Source organism: Rasamsonia byssochlamydoides, assembly GCF_041956645.1.
Source record: "Rasamsonia byssochlamydoides strain NRRL 3658 unplaced genomic scaffold VTN77scaffold_34, whole genome shotgun sequence".
NCBI classification, from domain to species: Eukaryota; Fungi; Ascomycota; class Eurotiomycetes; order Eurotiales; family Trichocomaceae; genus Rasamsonia; species Rasamsonia byssochlamydoides.
The window spans coordinates 168346-188300 of NW_027192417.1; the positions used below are offsets into that span (position 1 = coordinate 168346).

The 19955-nt window shown below is 48.2% G+C and overlaps 9 protein-coding genes across 9 annotated transcripts; 4 read left to right on the forward strand and 5 right to left on the reverse strand.

Annotated features, from left to right (window-relative positions):
• Positions 1-354: 354 nt before the first annotated feature.
• On the reverse strand, positions 355-1709 carry VTN77DRAFT_4853 (uncharacterized protein; the record flags this gene model as incomplete). The annotated part of the gene is made up of 6 exons (XM_069420958.1): positions 355-379; positions 444-499; positions 560-658; positions 709-877; positions 933-1555; positions 1623-1709. 6 exons carry the CDS (start codon positions 1707-1709, stop codon positions 355-357), a joined length of 1059 nt encoding a protein of 352 aa, XP_069277420.1.
• Positions 1710-2321: 612 nt separating this feature from the next.
• Positions 2322-3270, reverse strand: VTN77DRAFT_4854 (uncharacterized protein; the record flags this gene model as incomplete). The annotated part of the gene is made up of 4 exons (XM_069420959.1): positions 2322-2371; positions 2430-2871; positions 2943-3012; positions 3077-3270. 4 exons carry the CDS (start codon positions 3268-3270, stop codon positions 2322-2324), a joined length of 756 nt encoding a protein of 251 aa, XP_069277421.1.
• A 772-nt stretch (positions 3271-4042) lies between these two features.
• VTN77DRAFT_4855 (uncharacterized protein) lies at positions 4043-5821 on the reverse strand (the record flags this gene model as incomplete). The annotated part of the gene is made up of 4 exons (XM_069420960.1): positions 4043-4165; positions 4316-5506; positions 5573-5684; positions 5775-5821. The coding sequence occupies 4 exons, from the start codon at positions 5819-5821 to the stop codon at positions 4043-4045; spliced, it is 1473 nt and encodes a 490-aa protein (XP_069277422.1).
• A 1291-nt stretch (positions 5822-7112) lies between these two features.
• Positions 7113-8516, forward strand: VTN77DRAFT_4856 (uncharacterized protein; the record flags this gene model as incomplete). The annotated part of the gene is made up of 2 exons (XM_069420961.1): positions 7113-7185; positions 7246-8516. 2 exons carry the CDS (start codon positions 7113-7115, stop codon positions 8514-8516), a joined length of 1344 nt encoding a protein of 447 aa, XP_069277423.1.
• Positions 8517-9765: 1249 nt separating this feature from the next.
• VTN77DRAFT_4857 (uncharacterized protein) lies at positions 9766-10831 on the forward strand (the record flags this gene model as incomplete). Its single annotated transcript, XM_069420962.1, has 5 exons — positions 9766-10025; positions 10135-10219; positions 10281-10445; positions 10516-10623; positions 10679-10831. The coding sequence occupies 5 exons, from the start codon at positions 9766-9768 to the stop codon at positions 10829-10831; spliced, it is 771 nt and encodes a 256-aa protein (XP_069277424.1).
• Positions 10832-11061: 230 nt separating this feature from the next.
• VTN77DRAFT_4858 (uncharacterized protein) lies at positions 11062-11535 on the reverse strand (the record flags this gene model as incomplete). Its single annotated transcript, XM_069420963.1, has 1 exon — positions 11062-11535. The coding sequence occupies one exon, from the start codon at positions 11533-11535 to the stop codon at positions 11062-11064; it is 474 nt and encodes a 157-aa protein (XP_069277425.1).
• A 1843-nt stretch (positions 11536-13378) lies between these two features.
• VTN77DRAFT_4859 (uncharacterized protein) lies at positions 13379-15387 on the forward strand (the record flags this gene model as incomplete). The annotated part of the gene is made up of 7 exons (XM_069420964.1): positions 13379-13595; positions 13678-13700; positions 13824-13841; positions 13905-14202; positions 14254-15023; positions 15090-15283; positions 15336-15387. The coding sequence occupies 7 exons, from the start codon at positions 13379-13381 to the stop codon at positions 15385-15387; spliced, it is 1572 nt and encodes a 523-aa protein (XP_069277426.1).
• A 1165-nt stretch (positions 15388-16552) lies between these two features.
• On the forward strand, positions 16553-18590 carry VTN77DRAFT_4860 (uncharacterized protein; the record flags this gene model as incomplete). The annotated part of the gene is made up of 10 exons (XM_069420966.1): positions 16553-16684; positions 16738-16999; positions 17048-17121; positions 17173-17260; positions 17312-17363; positions 17416-17451; positions 17505-17730; positions 17788-17915; positions 17974-18119; positions 18181-18590. 10 exons carry the CDS (start codon positions 16553-16555, stop codon positions 18588-18590), a joined length of 1554 nt encoding a protein of 517 aa, XP_069277427.1.
• Positions 18591-19160: 570 nt separating this feature from the next.
• On the reverse strand, positions 19161-19688 carry VTN77DRAFT_4861 (uncharacterized protein; the record flags this gene model as incomplete). Its single annotated transcript, XM_069420967.1, has 1 exon — positions 19161-19688. One exon carries the CDS (start codon positions 19686-19688, stop codon positions 19161-19163), a length of 528 nt encoding a protein of 175 aa, XP_069277428.1.
• Between the last annotated feature and the right edge of the window lie 267 nt (positions 19689-19955).

The window sequence follows — 19955 nt, forward strand, 5'->3', positions numbered from 1 at the left end:
GTTGATTGAGACAGTTCAATTGAGAAGACGCAATTCGTCTATAATTCAAGGAAGGACTGTTTTGCATGAAACCGGTTGCAATTTATTTCCTCCTCCCCTGAATTCGCAGGTTCAGCAGAGTTCTGTGCCTGTTGTCATCGTCGATGATACGTTATGTACTCCGTACTTGTGGTAGAATGACGTAGCGTCCCAACCTAGGTTCCTTCGAAATCATAGACTCTAACGCAAATCTGGGTGTCTTGATTGCTAGCTCTAAATTGCAGTAAAAACCCAAGACAAGAGATACAATACAAAGCTCCCATGCACAATTAAAGAAAAACCCATTTCGCCGTTGAATCCATGCTCTAGGAATTATTAAAAATCCATTCCCATCAAGTACCTAGCAGCAGAGGTTAGTTTTTGTGATTACCTCTCGAAATATCCCTGACGGAGGGAAGACAAACCCTTCATAGATACGCATAAACTTGGCGACAAAGGCCTCTAGGTGGAAGATGACTTTCTGCAGTAAGGTTAGAGAGAACGTTTTGAAAAAAGTCACAAACGCTGCTCCATTACTTACACTACCGAGTTTTATTCTGTGTTCGTAGAAAGCAGACCATTTGATTACTTCGGGTTTTAGAGCATCGTCGACTTTCGCAATGAGTTTGAACGTCAACGTCTAAATAAAGTCAGCACTAAGCCTGCGGAGAGCCACAAAAAATTCTCTACCTTGAGGATGGTTGTAGGAGGTATGCAATGAGTCAACAGGTCATAGAGTCTTGCGCGAACCTGCAATAGCCGTGCCGGTGACCGCTCTGCTAATATCTCATCTGCTGTTATCGAGATGAGAGCCTCCCAATCGGGAGGAGGAATTGGAGTTTTGTCGGTGACTTTCTCACTACATAGGAATATCATTAGCATGAATATTTGTAATAATGAATGCGAGGACATACTTTTGTGCGTAGATCGCCTCGAACATGAGCAATGCCCGCCGCAAATTCCGCCCACTCTCCTTTGCGATTCTCTTATTGAGTCCGTCCGCTTCAGGCCATCCCTCCCTCTTACCAGCCATCCTCAACACCGAACAAATTTCCTCTTCCGTTGGCGCTGCAACCCTGACCAGCAGGGTCCGGGAGCGGATGGGGGCGATGATGTTTGACGTGCTGTTTGCCAGCAATATCAACCTCAAATTCGGACTATACTTCTCCATCGTCCGCCTCAAAGCGGCCTGCGCATCGCGCGTCAGATGGTCGGCTTCATTGATCACAACGACCTTGAAGCGCTGTCTTGCGGAAAGGTCGACCTGCTGGGTTTGCGCGACCTCCTTGAGCAGCTCCTGCACAACCACGCGGTCATAATTACCCACATCTGACGGCGTAATTTCAAGGTGATAGACCGAAGAGACAATGTTGAACTCAAGCTTTCGGTTGCTGGTTGTCTGGAATACGCGAGCGTCGATCTTGATCTTCTCCACACCAGGCCCATATAGTTCCTTGAGCGTCGCAATTACACGAGTCTTCTTGCCTGCACCCGAGGGCCCATAGACCAGAAGATGAGGAAAATCGCCGCTCTGAGCCTATACCAAGGATAAATGTGAGCGCAAGCTTCTTAAGTAGGGTACATGTGATGGATCGAAGGCTCACCAATGACTTCAATCGCGCTGAGAGTTCATGATGATAAGAGAGGGAATCAAGAGTCCGAGGCCGCAACTTGTCCACCAGGAGAGCCATTGTGCAGGCTTATTGGTGGCAAAATACTGGAATCAGCTGTATAGGCTTTGAGGAGAACATTGAGTTATACTCAATCATGAGATAGATGCATTGGAAACTTTTGGCGTAGTGACGCGTCGAGGCGCGCCGCACTTAATTGATGGCCCGTGCACGAGATCTACGGTCCGTGTGTCCGGAGCTCCCTTACAAGCCGAACAAGGCTTGACTGCTTCAAGGAACGAAATAGTGTTCAGATAGACGATGGCATTACTTTTTAGATTCTTACTTGAGAGTACAAACCATACCCAGAATTCTCAACTTGAATATATTCTGTCTACTGTACATGATATCTTTGCAGACATCGCCGATGTTTTATTCGACGGGATGTCTCCCATTATGACTAGTATACATTTCGAGTGGTGATTTGAGATAAAGTAGAGCGGCTGCCCTGGTGGGAATGACTCCAGATTCTTGATGCCTGTTGCTTCAGCCGCTCAGCCCAGGGAGTGGAGAAAAGTCGCACACTAGCTACCTAGGTAGTTGTGCTTTTTCCTACAATGGTACATTGCACACTCGATGTGAAATGGAACGCCGGTTATGCCCGGAAAGCTGTTACGAGGGTTTGGGACATCCTCACCCCGAGGGTGTTGGTCGTAGGACGCCGTTATCGTCATATCGTGCTTCTGTTATCGCCCCTATTAGCATGTATCTCAAACGCAGGTCCAGTGTCGGGTTGCTCACTAAAGAAGGTATAGGACAAAGTAATAGTGTCAATGCCCTTCATGTTTGGGTCCTTTACAAAATCTGGGTCAATGAAAAAGAAGACCGGCATATCCACAGACTCGCCCGCATTCAGCTTCTGTTCCTCGAAGCAGAAGCACTGTATTTTACTAAAATACGGTGCCACTTGAGCCGGAGTCACGCTATAGGTCGCAACTCCAATGATATCTGTTGGCCCTTTGTTTGTTGCAGTATAGAATGCCAGCGCAGTCTCGCCTGGGAGTACGCGAACTTCCCGCTGTTGTGGTGTAAACTTCCATGGCAAGACGTCTGATACAGAGCCATTGAAAGTAACGCGAATGCGGCGAGAGTCCGTCACAGGTTTCAAACGTGAAGCTGTATCACCATCACCGACGCGATGAGCTTGAACAGGTTGACCGCCCCAGCCAGTCTGCTGGCAGATCTATACATTATAATCAAGTCAGTCGAGTCCTTCCTGGGGGAAACACTTGGGCAAGAGCAGTATGTGCTAACCATCTTGTAGAACGGGACAGATCCATAAGCAAGCGCAACGGTTCCCACAATGACACTGATTGTGTAATATCTAGGGCCAATTGGTACAAAATTCCACTTATAGATACAGAATCAAACCGTTATCAGACACTTACAGTGTAGATGTGTTTCTTTTGATAGACTCCGGGCTGCTATATGGGGATGATGGGATCTGCTGCCGCAAAAACGGCCGCTGTGAAAAACATCTCCGGAAACCGTGAGAGCGGGCATTACCCGTTAATCGCGGTAGATGGTAAATGTCCCAGCATGAGAGACATCGCCCTGTTGACCGGGCCAGATGAGCTACCATATTTCAAAAGATCCAATTCAGTCGGAGAATATCATTACTGTCACTGGTAAGCATGATCGTAAGAGCTCGGAGAGTTCAAGTCCAGGCAGCTTGCCGCCACGTGATGTGTCTTGGCGGCAGTGGATTATTTAATAGATTACTGGCATGCAACACAACACCCTTGCCGCAGATCAACAAAGCCTCGAGTATTTTTGACAGAACGAAAGAGTTGTGAACTCAAAACTTCTGCGAGTCTTCAAAAATGGAAATGGAAAATAATGGCTAGTCAAGTCAGACAGTGCTCAGGTCAAAGAAGTCGGATGGAAAATGCCCAATCGGCTTATTCCGGGTGCTTTTTTTGTCTCCTCTCGTAGAGGATACATGTGGACGTGCTCAAATTCTTATGATTCTCAGAATGCTCTCTTTCTTATGTTAAACTGCACCAGTAGCCAAGTGGCTGGTTAAGCAATCATATTCAATTGGTGGTATTCCTATTACTAGCAGCCATAAGTCAAAGGCATTATTAATGCAACAAGTAAACTACATGATCATCGAAAGAAGAATGCATCCCACCACCCAAAGTTTTGCACGCCGTCCTCTATATGATAAATCACCCCCAAGCCAACAATGCGTCGAAGAGATGATACGTCGGATTGTGGTCCATCAATTGGCCTTGTGCACACCTCTATGGTGTTGATGTTGTCTCAAAAAAAAAAAAAAACAGAGGGCTTCTTTCCACCGCATGCTTCGAAGTATCGAGTTGATACTAAAGACGAATAGGGGTCCCATAAACCTACCCCATAACGCTGGCGAGTACTCTGCCAAAGACGCCCCTAACCATTTCCGGTCGTTCCTGAATGCAAGTGAGAACAATTGCTGCACTAAGAGCAAAGGCAAACTGTTCTCGCGATAGATACTGCAGCCAGGTGTTAGTAATCCAGGTCCCGCAGCATTCCTCAGCTGTCATTCGAGAACAATGGATGTGAACCAGGCTTGGACTAGAACTCCGGTTTGCCAGCCCCAGTGGTACAGAGTTGCATCGGGGGTCAGACTGAGCAACACATACCTTCTTATCATACCGCCGGGGTAACAAAGTTGCTGCTGCTCGAGGTGCTACGAAGAAGGCAATCTCCTGTCTCTTGTGGGGACTCTCAGCTAAGATACTCCAGCCGCACATTAGACATCCTGCGCCGACGCAGAGACCGGAGTCCCACATCATCGGCGTCACCGTCTTCGCGCCGAAGAGCCTAGGCCCTAATCTCGTGCGCGCAAGGCAAACAGAATAGTAGAAAATGCTCACAAAGAGAGCGAGGAATGATGAAGATCGCATCGCATCTTTGATAGCACGAATGCAGGCAGTTGCTGGCTGCCTGGAACGCACCCGCAGAAGGAGCTGCAGGGGAAGATAAGTCGCCAAAGCAAACCTAAAGGTCCGTAGAAAGCGAGACACTGCGTGCCATTCACAGCTCGGTCCACATCCCATGTGTACCATCTCACAAGGGATCGGGATAGTTGTGGCAGGGTCGCCCCATTCAATTGGCCAGCCGTAGTCCTCACACATTGATCCAAGCAATGGGGCTTGGCCGGTATCCTTACCATATATGAATTCTCCTCGTCTAGCGCGACGAAGGGCCTCGATCAATCTGGAGTCGACCTGTGCGGCCTCTCCAATCCATTTTGCATAGGAACGAGGAAGCCTCTCGGGCAGATAGAACCATGCCCACATCACCGCTGCGGCGCTCCCAGCAAAAATGCCAGCATCCGCAAGTTGTGGAGCCATTAACTCTACCCGAGTCCACCGATTCCGGGATTTCCGTCGACTCTTCCAGCGATCCCATGCGATACAAGCGACCACATCCAACGCCCTGACGAACGAAAAGAGGGTCAGATCTAAGGTTCTCCCAGCGAGCTCATGATGTCTCGGTCCTTCCAGTCTGCTGTCACTTGCGGACAGCACCTCTCCTTGCCGTCGAGAATCCCGAGAATCATGAGTCACGGAGATACTATGAGCACGAGGGCTACCGCGCTTCCAATTAAGTAGCTGGAAGCCTATCCACGCAGAAACAAAGGCAGAAAAGAAGCGAACAAGACGAACAAAGCTCCGGGATGGCCGCATAGAAGCTCGCGAACTCCATTGGCAAAATATAGAGTAAATTTGGTAGCACAATAGAGGCAGCCACGTGGCGCCACCTACCAGGGCAGCGCAGAAGGTTGGAAATCTGTTCAGGCCCAATCCTCCCAGGAGGATTCGAACAAGCTGCGAGGAATCTGAAAGTTAGCTAGCTTTGCCTGTAAATGAACAAAGGCCAGTTAAAGATCATACTTCCTTGAATTTTTGCTTATTATCAATATCTTTTCTTGGAAGACTCGACAACCAAGGGAGCAACCTCGGGGTCGTTGCAGTTAAATAGCCAAGTGCATATGCACGCAGGACCCTGGCAGAACAGAAGACCACAAGAGAGCTATCAGTATCACGTTGCAACTCGAGATCTGTACAATTCTGGTGTCACAAGGCGTGGGCATACGGTTTGGTAATCCGGGCATTGATGGCCCTTCCAACACGAGGTGCCATGGCGCCGTTTTATTCTATGTCCTGCATACCGGGATCAGTTGCGATACCATCCCTAATGAGCCTGCGCTGGTTAATTAGGTACCTGTCCATGTATCGCTCTCTGTTAGAAGCATCGATAACAAAGATCAATTGCGCTCCACAACATCTCAGAACATCACAGAATATCATAGACCATAGAAGACTGTGAATTGCAGAATACGAGTATGAAACAGGGAAGTGGTTATGGATATAGACTGTCTGCAGGATGCATGTGGAAAAAACAGGCTAAACGGGACTAAGAGATCTGAGATCACCGGGCGAACGTTAAGCACCGGGGTGCCAAGATTGGTTGACTAAGGAAATGATTCGGCTTCAAAAACGTACCGTTCGGATGAGACCGGGGTGATGACTTCAGGAGTAGTGTAATTAAACGGTGGGCGCAAAATCAGCCTCGGTTCTTCCAGTTTGTCAGCCTGGATCAGGGGTACGCGCCAAAAATGACGATGTTCGAGGTTGGTGGCAGTGCGGAGTTGTTACTGCCGTCGACGATAGGATTCAAGAGGCGGCACACTGCACAATTAGGTGTGCGACAAGAATCTGATAATAGGCTTGGATCGCAATTCAGCAAAGAAATTCGAGAATGTAACTGAGAATGTAACTGGTTTGCATCTGCGACCTCGTGCGCTCAGGCGTGCGAGAGAGAGCAAATGCGTCATGTAATGTAACATAACGCGAGGACAAAGCGTTCTTTCGCTGTAAGTTTGGTATTGAAGTTACGTCACGCGACCTCCGTGTCTCTCTGCGGTGCGAGAAAGTTTGCATGTGATTGTCACTCAACTCCCTCCGGCACACTCGATGCTGGGCTAGTTCTCCACGTATCGACCAACTCCACAAAGTTTCAAGATCCGTATCTAAGCCCTTATTTCTTTGTCGATGACTTGCGCTACTAGGAAATCGGCCCTTTTTGAGTGCTTATCTCACACCTCGCTGGGCGCGCTCTATCTTCCCCAGATTTCACCCCGCTTTCTTCGCTGCAGCGTCGTCTGATTGCAAAGAGACTGGGCTGTGTCTCGATCACAAAACTGCACTGCATCCTCCCGCGCATCTCCAGTATATACGCGATTAATTCGTATACTTAAGTCTGCCAGCCTCTGTTTCATTCGTCTATGTATCCTCGCACTCTCTGATCGAAACCTCGAGACCGCGGCATTGCTTTTGCCTTCGAGAAGGCATGTTGATTCTTATCTGGTCGAGGCCCGCCCCGAAGACAGAGAATACCAGATATTACCGCTGAACTTTAGGCTTGGGAGTCATGAATGCTACGGGATCTGAAGCCCGTAACGGGCACACGGGAGCTTCTAGTCCACAGGCGGGTCCTTTTGGATGTGTGTCTTGCTCGCATATATTGTATTCATTCACTACGGCGGCTGATACGTGATATGCAGATTCGTTTTTCCCACCAGACACCCCGTACGATGCCGGTCCTGCCCCTCCACCCGGGCCTGCTCTCCTCGACGACAGCGAGTCTACTATGCTTGATAACTTCTTCACCACGCTTAATTCGAGCCATCTTGACACTAGTGATGCTTGGTTTGGCGGCCAGACCCAAGATAAGGGAGCCTTTGGGCTCGAGTGGCCAGACGAGCTTCCTCCGATATTCGAAGGCTCTACAACGTCACTATCCCAGCCATCTTTTCTGCCTTATAGTACGTCGAAAAGAGAAAGTGATTTGATGGATAATGGCATGAGCACAAGTTCAGATATACTCGCGGCAGCCTCAATGCTCTATCAGAACGGAATACATACCTCTGGTTCCGGACCAACATCTACACATCATCTCTTCTCTAATCATGCCTTATCTGGAACAAATGGGGCTTTCTCCAGTGCATCCGGTTTCGTCAAGCAAGAGCGGTCAGATGACCACCGTGCGGCAGAGGATTCCAGTCCTCGGAGCTCTCGCAAACGCCTGTTACAAGGCCAGCATACAGAAGTCTTCAATGTACAGGAACCGGTACCGCTAGATCCACATACGAGCGCCAAAGTCCGAACTCTCCGTTGGGGATCAGATGCTAGTTTCGTAGACCAGGGCTACATGGCCCCCCCGGATGTGCCGAACGAGGAGGAACGCACCAAAGACCTGTTACATAAATTGGAGTGTCTCGAACCACAAACCAGCACAACCAACACAAGAGCCCCAACGCCCGTGAGGATGTTTGAGAGTGTTCAGAGAGATTGGGCCAGCCTGAATGGTGCGCATATGCCTCATGTCCTCCAAAATGGGGACCGAGACAACCACGACAACAGTATGCCGCCGAAGAAGCGGCCAAAGACCAAAACCAAGGAGGAGGAGGATTTTGATGAGAATGGTACGCACTCAAGGTCCAAGCGACCGAAGAGTTCCAGCGGCAGCAAAGCCAGACGAGCGTCCAGTGAAAATTCCTCGCGAAAGCCCAGCAAACCCCCGCGGGAGAATTTGACGGAAGAGCAGAAACGCACAAATCATATCTTATCAGAACAGAAGCGACGAAATCTCATCAAACAGGGCTTTGATGAACTCTGTTCGCTTGTTCCTGAACTACGAGGCGGTGGATTCAGCAAGAGCGCCATGCTCGTCCACGCTGCAGAATGGCTGGAGGATATCTTGCGGGGAAATGAGCTGCTTAAGAGCCAACTTGCGGAGTTGAAAGCAATGAATGGCTTCATAATGTCGCGATGACCTTTGAATTCACCTCTTTCCCTCCACGCTACTATCTATGTACCATCATGCCAGTCCAGCTGCTCTGGGGCGGGCACTCAGACTTTAAGGCCAGAGGACCGGCACTTCCATTCTGACATTATCTAGTTGAGATATCCTGGCACATTTGCGACTATAAGGTATCGAGTGCCAGGAGTCTTCTTTGAGTACGGTACACAGGCCGTGCCACTTGTACATGATTATCTAAAAAGCGAACTCGGAGGTTCCTTTTTTTTTTTGAATGCATATGATATCACAGGGCATGGATGTATACTTCTATAACTTTTATGAGTGATTTATTATTAATGATAATATGAGAACTTATTCTCCGATGGATGTTTCTTACCTGTCTTGCCTGCCATCCACATACCTCCATGTATGCGTTAGTATACATTCCTGTACCTCATGGCACCATTTTTGTCGCAGACGCCGGACACCTGAATAGTACTACCATCTCCTTTCATTCGGCGTCCGGCTGGGTTCTTTCACATGTACATACCAAATATTGCCACCTGCAGTGCAACCTCTGTTAAGCCTGCTCACAGCCTATGGTCACATCCAAACCCTGACACATGCAGTAACCCTCCTGAGACTTGCAGACTATGCCTTATGAGACAATTAGACGTGAGAGAATATAGTCTAGATGAATTAAAAGACAGTACATTCCAAATGCAAGAGATTCGGAAAAAGAACATCTTTGTTGGAGTAATACTCTCACAATCGCTGCTGCCCTGAGTAGAAGTTAGTACTAGTAACATTGTTGTTACATTGAGATCCATTATTAGTAGAACTTGAAAGAAGGACTGAAGGGGTTGTTCCAGTTAAACTGCAAGTGATGCCATTATCCATGGATCTCTATACTCTGTAAAGTCTGGGCCACTATTATTCATAGTTAGTTCTAGGTACGGAGTACGCCAGTACATAGAGTAAAACGCAGCGTCAATCATTCTGCTGACGCCGTGGCCCACAGCGGGGAGGGTTGGCGGGAGCTAGGGACCTTGGCGGACATGTGAAAGTGCTTTGTGCAACAACACCGCTGCAATCCAACCAAACACGCCTCAAGGACACAACAAGCTATTCTATCTACCATTGCCTTCATCTGAAGCTGAATTGTCAGATTTTAACATTATCTCATCACTAAATTTCCACCTGCCGCCTTTGTTTTCTGGTTCTTTTTAGACTCCTCGCTCACTCGAGTCTCGACATTCCCGCAGCTTGCGCGTCGACAATCATGGCTCCCAAGAGAAAGCGATCCGAGAGCGATGACGGGGCGACAGCGCACAATAATCATAAGCGGTTCGCATACCTCAAGCCTCGTGTCCGTCACATTTCCGAGCGTACGATCAAGTGCAAATGGACCACACTTCCTGAGCCGGTCCAGGAGAAGGTCCGTGAGATGTTCCGGTCTCTGGAGCGCCCAGTCATAGTGCGACATCGCGATGAGCGCAAACGAATTGAGGCCCAAACAGCGGTCGCTGCAGTCGTGAAAAAGTAGGCTCCGGTCCCATGTGCTATCCTGCAAATGAGGAGGATGGGTTGAAAATGCTTTGACTATCTAAATGGCAAATGCGAAGCTAATCTCTCTCGCGCGATCTTTTAGTCTTGGGCGGCGGTTGCCTCGAATGCCTTTCCCCCCTCTTACAAAGGATGCCAATTTTGACTACGAGGCCGCACTTCAGGAGCATGTATGTGGGCTGTGTCCTGGACAATTCTAAGCACGCTTCACTAATACGCGTATCATTCCAGCGATCCTTGGAGGCACAATTATCCACGACGACAAACAGCATTGACCTCTTGAAAATGGAACTTGAGAAGGAGGAAGCATTGCTAGCAAAGGAGACCAAACAGCTTGAAGAGATGGAGAAGAATGCGAAAAGGGCCGAGGCGGAACGGAAGAGGCAGATGAAAAATGCATGTCCTCCGAACCCCCCGTCGCATCTGCCTGCACCACAACCTCGCTAATACCTGCTTGATTTACTAGGAACATCCTGTCCTTCGACATCTTGAAAGTTTACCACGACATCAAGAACGCGCGCCCGCCCCCTTTTCAGTCTTAGACGGCCAAGACAGCGACACGGCGCTTTGTGACGTATGGCAGGAAATAGCTCTTCCCTCATATGTATGGTTGCTAATCACCTAAACAGGTTGATCCTGACCCAGAACTTCTATCATTGATAACACAACTGAACGGGCACCTCCAATCGATGCAGAACAACGTCGCTCCATTTGTTGGGCTAAAGGACGCAATCACGCAGGCGCAGGTGGCTTTGGATCTGTTATCCATACCTGCGGACTGAGTTTCTTATATAACTAAAAGAATATGGATGCCATTATTGCTTTTGATGATATACCACTCTAGTACTAGTACAGCAACTGCTCAGGTCAGGTATCAATAAGTAGCTGACCCTATTGAAGCTTTCTTCGGGACTTCTAATAACACACATAGCCAGTAGAGAGCCAGGAAAGACAGAGGATTTACAAGGCCACAATCTTGTCCTCTGTATCCAGATATTCTTCCACAATAATATCACCCCAAGACGTCGTCAGCGATGCCTTCACCTTTGGCGCGGAGCATGCATCGAGGGATACTGCGGTATGTGAGTCGATCAATGCACTGCATCTGCCCGAACAAAATTCGAACCCGGTTATTTGGGACCATTGCCTTTGGGACAACCAAGGCGACCGCAGAGATAGAGATTGCTGAATTTGTCAACGCGATAATGCCTTCGATTTGCAGACGTATTCCCTCCTGTGAGCGATAGCGGTCATGAAGTGGGTCTTTGAGGTATTCGCGAAACTCTGCGGAAAGAAGGTCTTCAGTGATTATGGTGTAGTGGGCACCTGTGTCCCATATCATTTCGACTGGCTCAAGTCGACAGATAGGCTCAGACTCATGGGCATCTAGCCCTCGTAAGGTAAGGTTGGCTGTGATAAGTGGCAGGCGATCTTCCACTATCCCCGCTCTGAGGGTCACATAGGGCTGACAGATCTCCTCCTTCATGAGCTCTTTCGCAGTTTCCCTGAGACGATTCCGAACCCTCTCTGAGACAGGCGGAGGGGAACCGACAGCTTCAAAATTAACTGTGGTTCGGATGCCAAGACCGGGTGCATGTTCTTCAGGCGAGGCTGGGTCTAAGTTCCGAGTGTTTTGGAGTGCAAACTCTCGTAGACGTCGATGGGTAGACCCCGAAATTGGGCATGATGGCGATCGACTCGTCTACGTCGCCTAGAGCAGCTTCGGCAGCTCGAATTGCACTCCTGAAAGTCGTGCACGGGAACAGTGACGGATAGTTCGTTGTATCTCGCATTCATGGCCATTTCGACTTGACGCAACACCTCCCTAGGATGTGGGGTAATTTTCCATTCATTATCCATGGTTGGTATGGGTCTGTTGCTGCTGCTGTTGATGCTCTGAGGTTAGCAATTTGCCTACCAAGAAGTGACTTATGATTGTGTTCAAACCTGTGGCAGCATGGCAAGCACACCTTTTTTTTTCAGAGACGCTGTAGCTGCACCATTCAAAGAGCGGTAACGTTTGGTATTAACCATATTCATTTGAGAACAAAAAGATGCAAAATTGCAATAAAACAGTGGAGACCGGAGACAAGTTCGATAACATTGAGGGAAAAAAACTAGAAGTGATTGATGGATAATCGAAGGGAGGAGCCAGGGTTGTTCCTCACCTTGATCGTGTCTCACCTTCTCAAAAGAGAAGGAGCAGTTAAGTTAGGTAGGTAACTGTCGGATATTTCCGAGTATGTAGCAGAGAAGAAAAATATTGATTTACTCGTAATCACAGTCTTGAGGAGCAGCACAACATATTATACCTTTCACAACAGGCTGTGACTCAAAAGACAAAAGAGAATATTATCAAATGATGAGTACATTTGCTCACTCGACCAGGCGCAGTTTTGGCATAGTACGAATTCTACCTACCTAGGCACCTACCTAAGTAATGTCAGCGAGCTTCTCTATTATGATGTGCATATTAATTTTGGCGACAATTACTTAAGCATTGACAAAATTACCACCACACCAGGGAATTCATGCAATCAGCTGAGTCCCAACTCACTATTACAAAGGATTGCAGATTGGTAAGAGGTTATTATTGTTAGGAAGGGATATATATAGCGAGGAATATGGCAAGAAACATAGATAGGAAGCCCACCTGGAAAGTAGATAATGTTGCAGATTCGGCCAAAAAGAGGTGCCATGACACTCGCTTCTTGGTGAATCTGAACCAAGTATCAGGTAGTCCGCAACAGATAATAAAAACTACATTATGTATGTACCTTGTAGAGGTCTGGGGGCCAATAGACTTGGGACATAATTTTCTCTTTAAGACAGTCGAGCAAAACAAGGCTTGTAAGGCTACTCTTCCACAACAACGACATCACCTCAGACGTCGTCAGTGATGCTTTCACCTAGTATGCATGTACTGCAGCATGTGAATCTGTGGACCACTGGACCTACCGACCTAGGCAAGTGCCTCCGCGAGCTTTGATTATATAATAAGACATCCCCAAACGCGGAGCCTGATTGGATCCCCGGAAAGTACCTAAGTTGGGCCATACCTCGATTTGCGGAGGGGACCTCAGCGGCGCGAAGAGACAGATTGATTATGTCCCACTGCGGCGGCAGAACTCCACACGTTTAAACGCCTGTCTCGAATTGCCCGTCTTCGCTGCTTCTTCACCTGTTCGATCTGCTGCTGGTCCCTGATATCGGTGTCATTTCGTGCCCAACGAAGCTGCGACAGCGTGGACACGGCGCATTTAACTAGCACGTCTCAATAAACCGGACTTCCCCGCATTTGGCCCGGGATAGGATAGCTCGAGCGACCGATGACGGAGGCAAGCGCGACGCTGGCTGAAGCGTCAGCGGGAGAGGACAAGACGAATGCACCAGCAGAACCTGCGAAGCCAAACGCTGCCGAGAATGAATCATCGTCCAAAGATTCGAACGCAAAAAGTGCAGAGCGGTCATCGCCAACTGTGAAGACGGAGACCGCTGCTGCGCAGACGCACGCGAGCCCAAAGAAGCGTCGCAAAGTCAACCACGGTAAGAAAAATCTATCACAGTCCACCTGATTTGCTATGGTCTCGATGATAGCGTCGCTAATCTGGTTTTTTATCGCCAACAGCATGTGTCTATTGCCGGCGTTCGGTGAGTCGCATCCTCCTTCGCAAGCTTCCTCAGTGCATCTCGTTTGCGCAATTACATACTAGCGTTATCCAGCAAATTTTACGTTTCCTGGCTGACCGAAGACAATGTACTGTGGTTGTCCAGCATATGACTTGTGATTCGGTATGTCTCTCCCATTTGGCGCCGGACCAATGGAGCACCCACATCTGATGCGGATACGTACAGGAGCGTCCATGCACGCGATGCATAAAGCGCAATATAGGACATCTCTGTCATGACGAGCCCCGAGAATCTGCGAGGCGGAATCGAAACGAGCACGAGGAAGAGGGCGCGTCGAACAATGATTTTACGAACTCGCAAGGTATGCCTCGAAATATTGAAGTACCAGATGCTGCCGGTAAGCAAATGCTTTCTGAGGGTGCTCTGAGTCTTCGACCATCAACCGTGAATCCGTCGCAAGCTGTGCAGCCCGGGAGTATATCTGGTGCAGCCACCCAGAACTTAGAGGCCAACCCTCAGCAACGTGAGACGTGAAACCGCTCTGCAAGATCCAATTTTCTAACCAGTAGAACAGTCTTCGCCTACAATGACTGGCCGCTCAACGGGCAGAGCCAGTTCCAAGACATGCACACCTTCCATCCGTCCTATATGTTCAACGCGCCGGAAGTTACGAATGAGTATAATCTGCTCGGCGACTTCCTCAGCAACAGCCTGTTGGATGATAATTCTATGTATCAAGGGGACGACCTGCAGGGACTCTACTCCGATTCATCTCTAATTAATTCGATGACGACAAACCTGAGTGGGAATAACTCAGTCTTTCCACAGCAACAGCAACAGACACAGCTGGCGCCACCAACGCAAAACCAGAATGCTCAGGGCATCTCGATTCAGCGCCCCAGCTCCGCCGTGGCAAACGACAAAGCCAAAGAAACGTACTATATGACTGCCGCCGATCCGTCGGGGATGGACCCTCCGGAGGAGCGGATGAACAAGCTACTCAAGGCGAAATACGATGCTGGAATGTTGAAACCATTCAACTATGTGAAGGGCTACGCCAGGTTGAACCAATATATGGAGCAGCACATGCAGCCAGCGTTACGGCAGAAGATCCTTCGTCAACTCGATAAATTTCGGCCGAAATTCCGCGAACGCATGCAAAGCCTCACGGATATCGAGCTGATCTACGTCGAAATGTGGTTTGAACGGAGCCTCATGGAGTACGACCGAGTTTTTGCCAGTATGGCTATCCCGGCCTGCTGCTGGAGACGAACGGGCGAAATATTCAGGGGAAATAAAGAGATGGCAGAGCTCATCGATGTACCTATTGAAAGATTACGAGATGTAGGTTCTGTTCTAAAATCGGCTGGAGCTAATGAAGCTCTTGTTAACTGTCTTCACCCTTTTTAGGGAAAGCTTGCATTGCACGAAATTATCACGGAGGATCAGCTCGTTAGCTACTGGGAAAAGTTTGGGGCCATTGCTTTCGATAGTTCCCAAAAAGCCATGCTCACAAGCTGCACCCTGAAGAGCCCAAATTCTGATTCAGGTCAGGGCATACCGTGTTGCTTTTCATTTACAATCCGCCGCGACCCATACAACATGTAAGGCACCATCGCTTTCCCTGCAGGTATGTTTGCTAACGAATTCCACCAGACCAGCACTTATTGTCGGAAACTTTTTACCCGTACAACGAAGGAAACGATGACGCTGTATGACTACGTAGGCTAACAGCTAGTGAATTCACGAGATGTAATTTGTATCTAGTACATATTGATGATTCTGTACAGGACTATTACGGCGTACCTGGTGTGTATTTCTAGTCTCAATATCATTGCTCTAGTTGGCGAACAAAGGAGATTGTTTATTGGCATTTTCCGAGTGTTTCTTATTCTTTTTGTATTATCGCTTCATATCAAGGCTTAGTCTATCTAATTTTAATAATGGATTCCGGAAAGGCTCTTTCAGAGGTTGCCGAGTCAGGTGAGTCCGCGTCGCGCAGAAGTTACCCTGGCGCGCGGATGTCAACGAAGCAGGAAACTACATCACTCTGGCTTCTAGTAAACATAGTTCAGAAACTCTTCCGGACTCTAGGATCTGAGTCTTCCTTTTTCTGAAGAAATCACGACAAGTTGCGTCACAGTTCCGAACGATATCTACAAGCTGACAATGGCATGTATATCAAATAGAGAGTCAGATGAGCAAGCAGCATCTCTTTGCGGTAGGCTCCATCATTTCAAGGTCCTTTCAGGGGATCTTTCATCGTTTCCTATAAGTGCCAGAGTTGCATAGACGTTTACTGACTCGTTGAATTTCTGACTCCCCGCGAGACCAGCATTCGTTGCGGATGTGCAAGCCCAGATTGCAGATATCCCGTCGTTTACCTCGTTGGCTTTGGACAATGACGTTGCCAATTCACTACAAGAATATCTTAGTTGCCTTCCTCTCACGGCTTCGTCGCTTTCGGCTCGTTCTCGTCATCTGCTTGATCTATCCGGTACAGCTTTATGGAATTCCTGCGTTCGATTGGCACGCATGCGAGACCAAGGAGAAGGTGAAGCAGCTCACCTGGATTTACTCATTCAAGGTATGTAGGGCTTGATCGTTCTGCGTCAATCGCGTGGAATAATAAGAAGGGTCTAGTGCAGGCTCTTGCGTTCTTGATGCTGGATAGCTGTGTGTTGAGAGGAGAGAATGAAAGACCAAGCAGGTGACCCTTTTATCGAATTTATTGGATGAAATTAACTATTCTACAGACAGTATGAGAGCTCTTCAGATAGCACTAAAAAGCGCAAAGCTCTGTATTGGTTCGAGGGATCCATGTCCAATGGTCGTTGGTCTGTACTCATTCCTAGACAACAGAGAGCAAGCAGATGAATCTGGGCTCGAAGATCCTCGAAAGGGCTGCCGTACGGATAGAAATTCTCGAGACTTGCCATGACGATGACGATTCAAGTAGCACTCAAGCTTTTTTCGCGAGATACTACCTGATGCGTGCTCTCCTCGTAATAAGTCCAGTTGCAACATTTCAAAAGAATGAGAGCTAACGTGTATCTAGTCATCGCGTCAGGAGAAGCCTCATCTCGCTGAGCACATGTTGTCTAAGATTCCTGAAGTTGTTATCGAAAATGATCCAGATATGGCGGAAGAGTTTGCTGATCTCTGCCACAACATCGCAAAGTGGGCGCTCCAGAGCGACCGGACAAAGTTGGCAATGGAATGGCTGCAAAGGTTGTCAAAAATGATCAAAATTCTACACCAACATCACAGGTCTGATCTGGATTGTCGACGGATTCATGTAGCCGTTCTTCAAACACTTGGTAAGTCATCATCCAAGTCGACAGGCTGTTCACACTTAGAAAATGAAGTTAGGGCAAAACCTGGGAAGACTACGGAGGCATTCCAGAGCCAAGCAATGGAAACATTGAAAATAATACAGAAGGTAGCGTCAGTTAACCTCTTTGCTGAAAACGGGCCTCTCATTGTTGTCAAGCATTATCCAAGGGAATTCCCGGTCTTGGTTCTACAGCTCGAAGTCATGTTAAAGCAAGGTCGGCCAAATTATAAGCACTTCTATGAGAGTAAGTACCAGTCTCTCAATTGCGGAATTACGAGCTCATCAGTTGTTGAAGCCCTAGGAACTCTTATCCAAATCATGGAGCCTACAGAGCCGAACTTTCGAAGGTAATGTGTCTGATGTCGTTGAGAACTTATTTCATTTTCTAAGTTAATCTAGATCATTGTATTACATTCAAAAGCTTTTTAACTGGAGGTATAACCCGAGCCCTGCCTTTCCTTGTAAAAGGCAAATAACTGACCAGACAGTCCTCAATTATCCCTCGAGGCTCTCAGGCAACTGTTCCTCGAAAGGGATACAGTCTATGGTAATGAGCCGTGGCTTGAACGAAGCTTTGTTGCGGTAATTAGATTAGTTGCTGCAGCATCGGTGGCTACTCAGGACTGTTTGAACTTCCTCAACGATACAGCAATCAGGCTGAGCGACGTCTCGCGATTGTCCTTAAGCGCCATGGCCGCTGATGCATCCTTGATTGTCAGATACTCCCACGACGTCCTCATATCGATAGAAGACTAACAATAGGTATAACAGATCCTCTGGAAGAAGATCGAGTTCGAGTTTCTGCAACGAAACTTCTCGACGGCTCAGGAATGGTGCCGTTTCGGTCAGCATGCGATTTTCCAGCAGGCGACGCTCGCCAATCGATCCAAGATATTAAGGTCGGTCAACTCTATGAACTTCAAACTCAGTCATCAGCTCACAATTTTTACTAACTAGGAAAATGGCCCTCTGTGCACTTGAAACCTCTGACAGCTTTCTGGCGAAATATTTGTTTTACCAGTTTCCAGAAGCAGGCAGGTCTGACCCTTCAACCACGTACCTGATGTACAAGTTATCCTTGAAGGATGAAGATATCGACTTCGGTAAGAATGAACAGCTCATCTTTCTTGTGATATTGATATGTCAGGTCTTACCGTGAACTAGGCGCAACTTGTCTTGATTCACTCTCCAAACTAGGCGGGGAAGAAGGCATGGCGTATCTTCTCGCCTGCATATCCGAAGCGCAACGTTCAGGGAACAGGAAACAGGCGATTGTAGCGTTAGACCAGCTTCTCAAAGAGCGAGACCGTCTTCCCAGAGAAGAGATGCAGATCAACTTGCCTGCGTTGTTTCGGTATAAGCTCGCGGTGTTGTTGACTGGGTCTCACAATTTCACTAATCTTTTTTTCCCAAGTTGCACTGCTCGACTCATTGTACTCGAGATGAGGGAGAACCCAGTCGATGATTCGACTCTCAGAGAACGAGTGTGCACGATTTTTGAGCTTTGTAAGCCTTCCATGACTTTAATAAGTGATGAGAAACTATATACACTCGACGAAGGACCCCTATCCTAACCTCAGCGCAGCAGTCCTTGAAGCAAACAAGCACCAGATTTCATGGAACAGCAACAGTTTCTCACTTGTCGAACTCGAGTGGTTTTCTCGCAACAGCTACACGCTAGCCCTGGAGATGTGTAAAGCATGGCCTCCGGAATTGATCTTGCGCCTGCTGAATGTGTCTATCCAGGTATGCAATTATAAATGATTCAAGCTACGATGATGTCTCTCGAGAAAGAGAAAAGGACAGCTAAAAGGAGGATAAATTTGTTTCTATCATCCGCTGACTAGTAGTGCATGCAGCTGCTAGATCAATATCCAAACGACCTTGGCTCAGACGCGCAAGCTGACATTCGTCAAAGACGTATGTTCTGTGACTTTCTCGCAGCTACAACGATCGTAAAGGGTGCACGGCTTCAAACCGACGTCTCTATCAGAGTGAGTGTTTCTCCCTGCTGGCTGCTGAAAGTCTCAGCTTTCTATTGCCTTATATATACATACGAGCTAGAGAGCTAAAGAGCTAACTAGCTGGTCCACAGGAAAGAAAATATCTCAACGTGCGTGCTCATGCGCATAATTTCCGCAATCTCATCCGACTACAGCTAGACCAGCTGGACCAAAATCGAATCGTCGTCGACGACGACAACAGCAGCAGCAGCAACAGTGTCCGCACCGTCTGGACCAACCGCTACCGAACAATCCTATCACTCGACTTCGAGGCAGCCATTCAGCTTCAACAGTGGCACGATCTCGGATCTCTAGTCGAGGAATCGTGCTCGATCGCAGACGACCATCTTTACGCACTGTTTGCGGACGTGCTGCTGTGTTCGGAAGAAGCGCCTGTTGAGAGGGTGATAAGGACTCTTGAGGTGAGGAGATTCTTCCTTGGCCCAAATCTACGTGCTGAATGAAGTAAACGCTACTAATGTCATTAAAACAAACAGCAAATCCTCCACGCCATCCGCACCTCGCAGGTTGAAACCCTCCAAATCCCATCAGGTGCTTCTGAACGGAGACGACGACTCCCACGGTATTTTCGCTGCATCTTCCAACTTGTGTTGAGCGGTAAACACAGGATAAGCAGTGGCAGGAACAGCAATCCGGAGGAGCAATCATCAACCACTTCCTCTTCGTCTCCTTCCTCTTCTTCGTGCAACACAGCCATAGCAGAGCTGATCCTCGACCAAGCCTACATCCTTGCTCGTGACATGATCATGGACACAAGACACGGAGCAAACAACAACGACAACAACAACAACAGTAACAACAACCCAGACGACGACGACGGTGATGGTGATGGTGATGACTACTACCCCCCCACCGAACTCGAATACCTCAGCATCGAAGCCTTCAACCACGCCGTGGATCTGTACCATCTCGAGC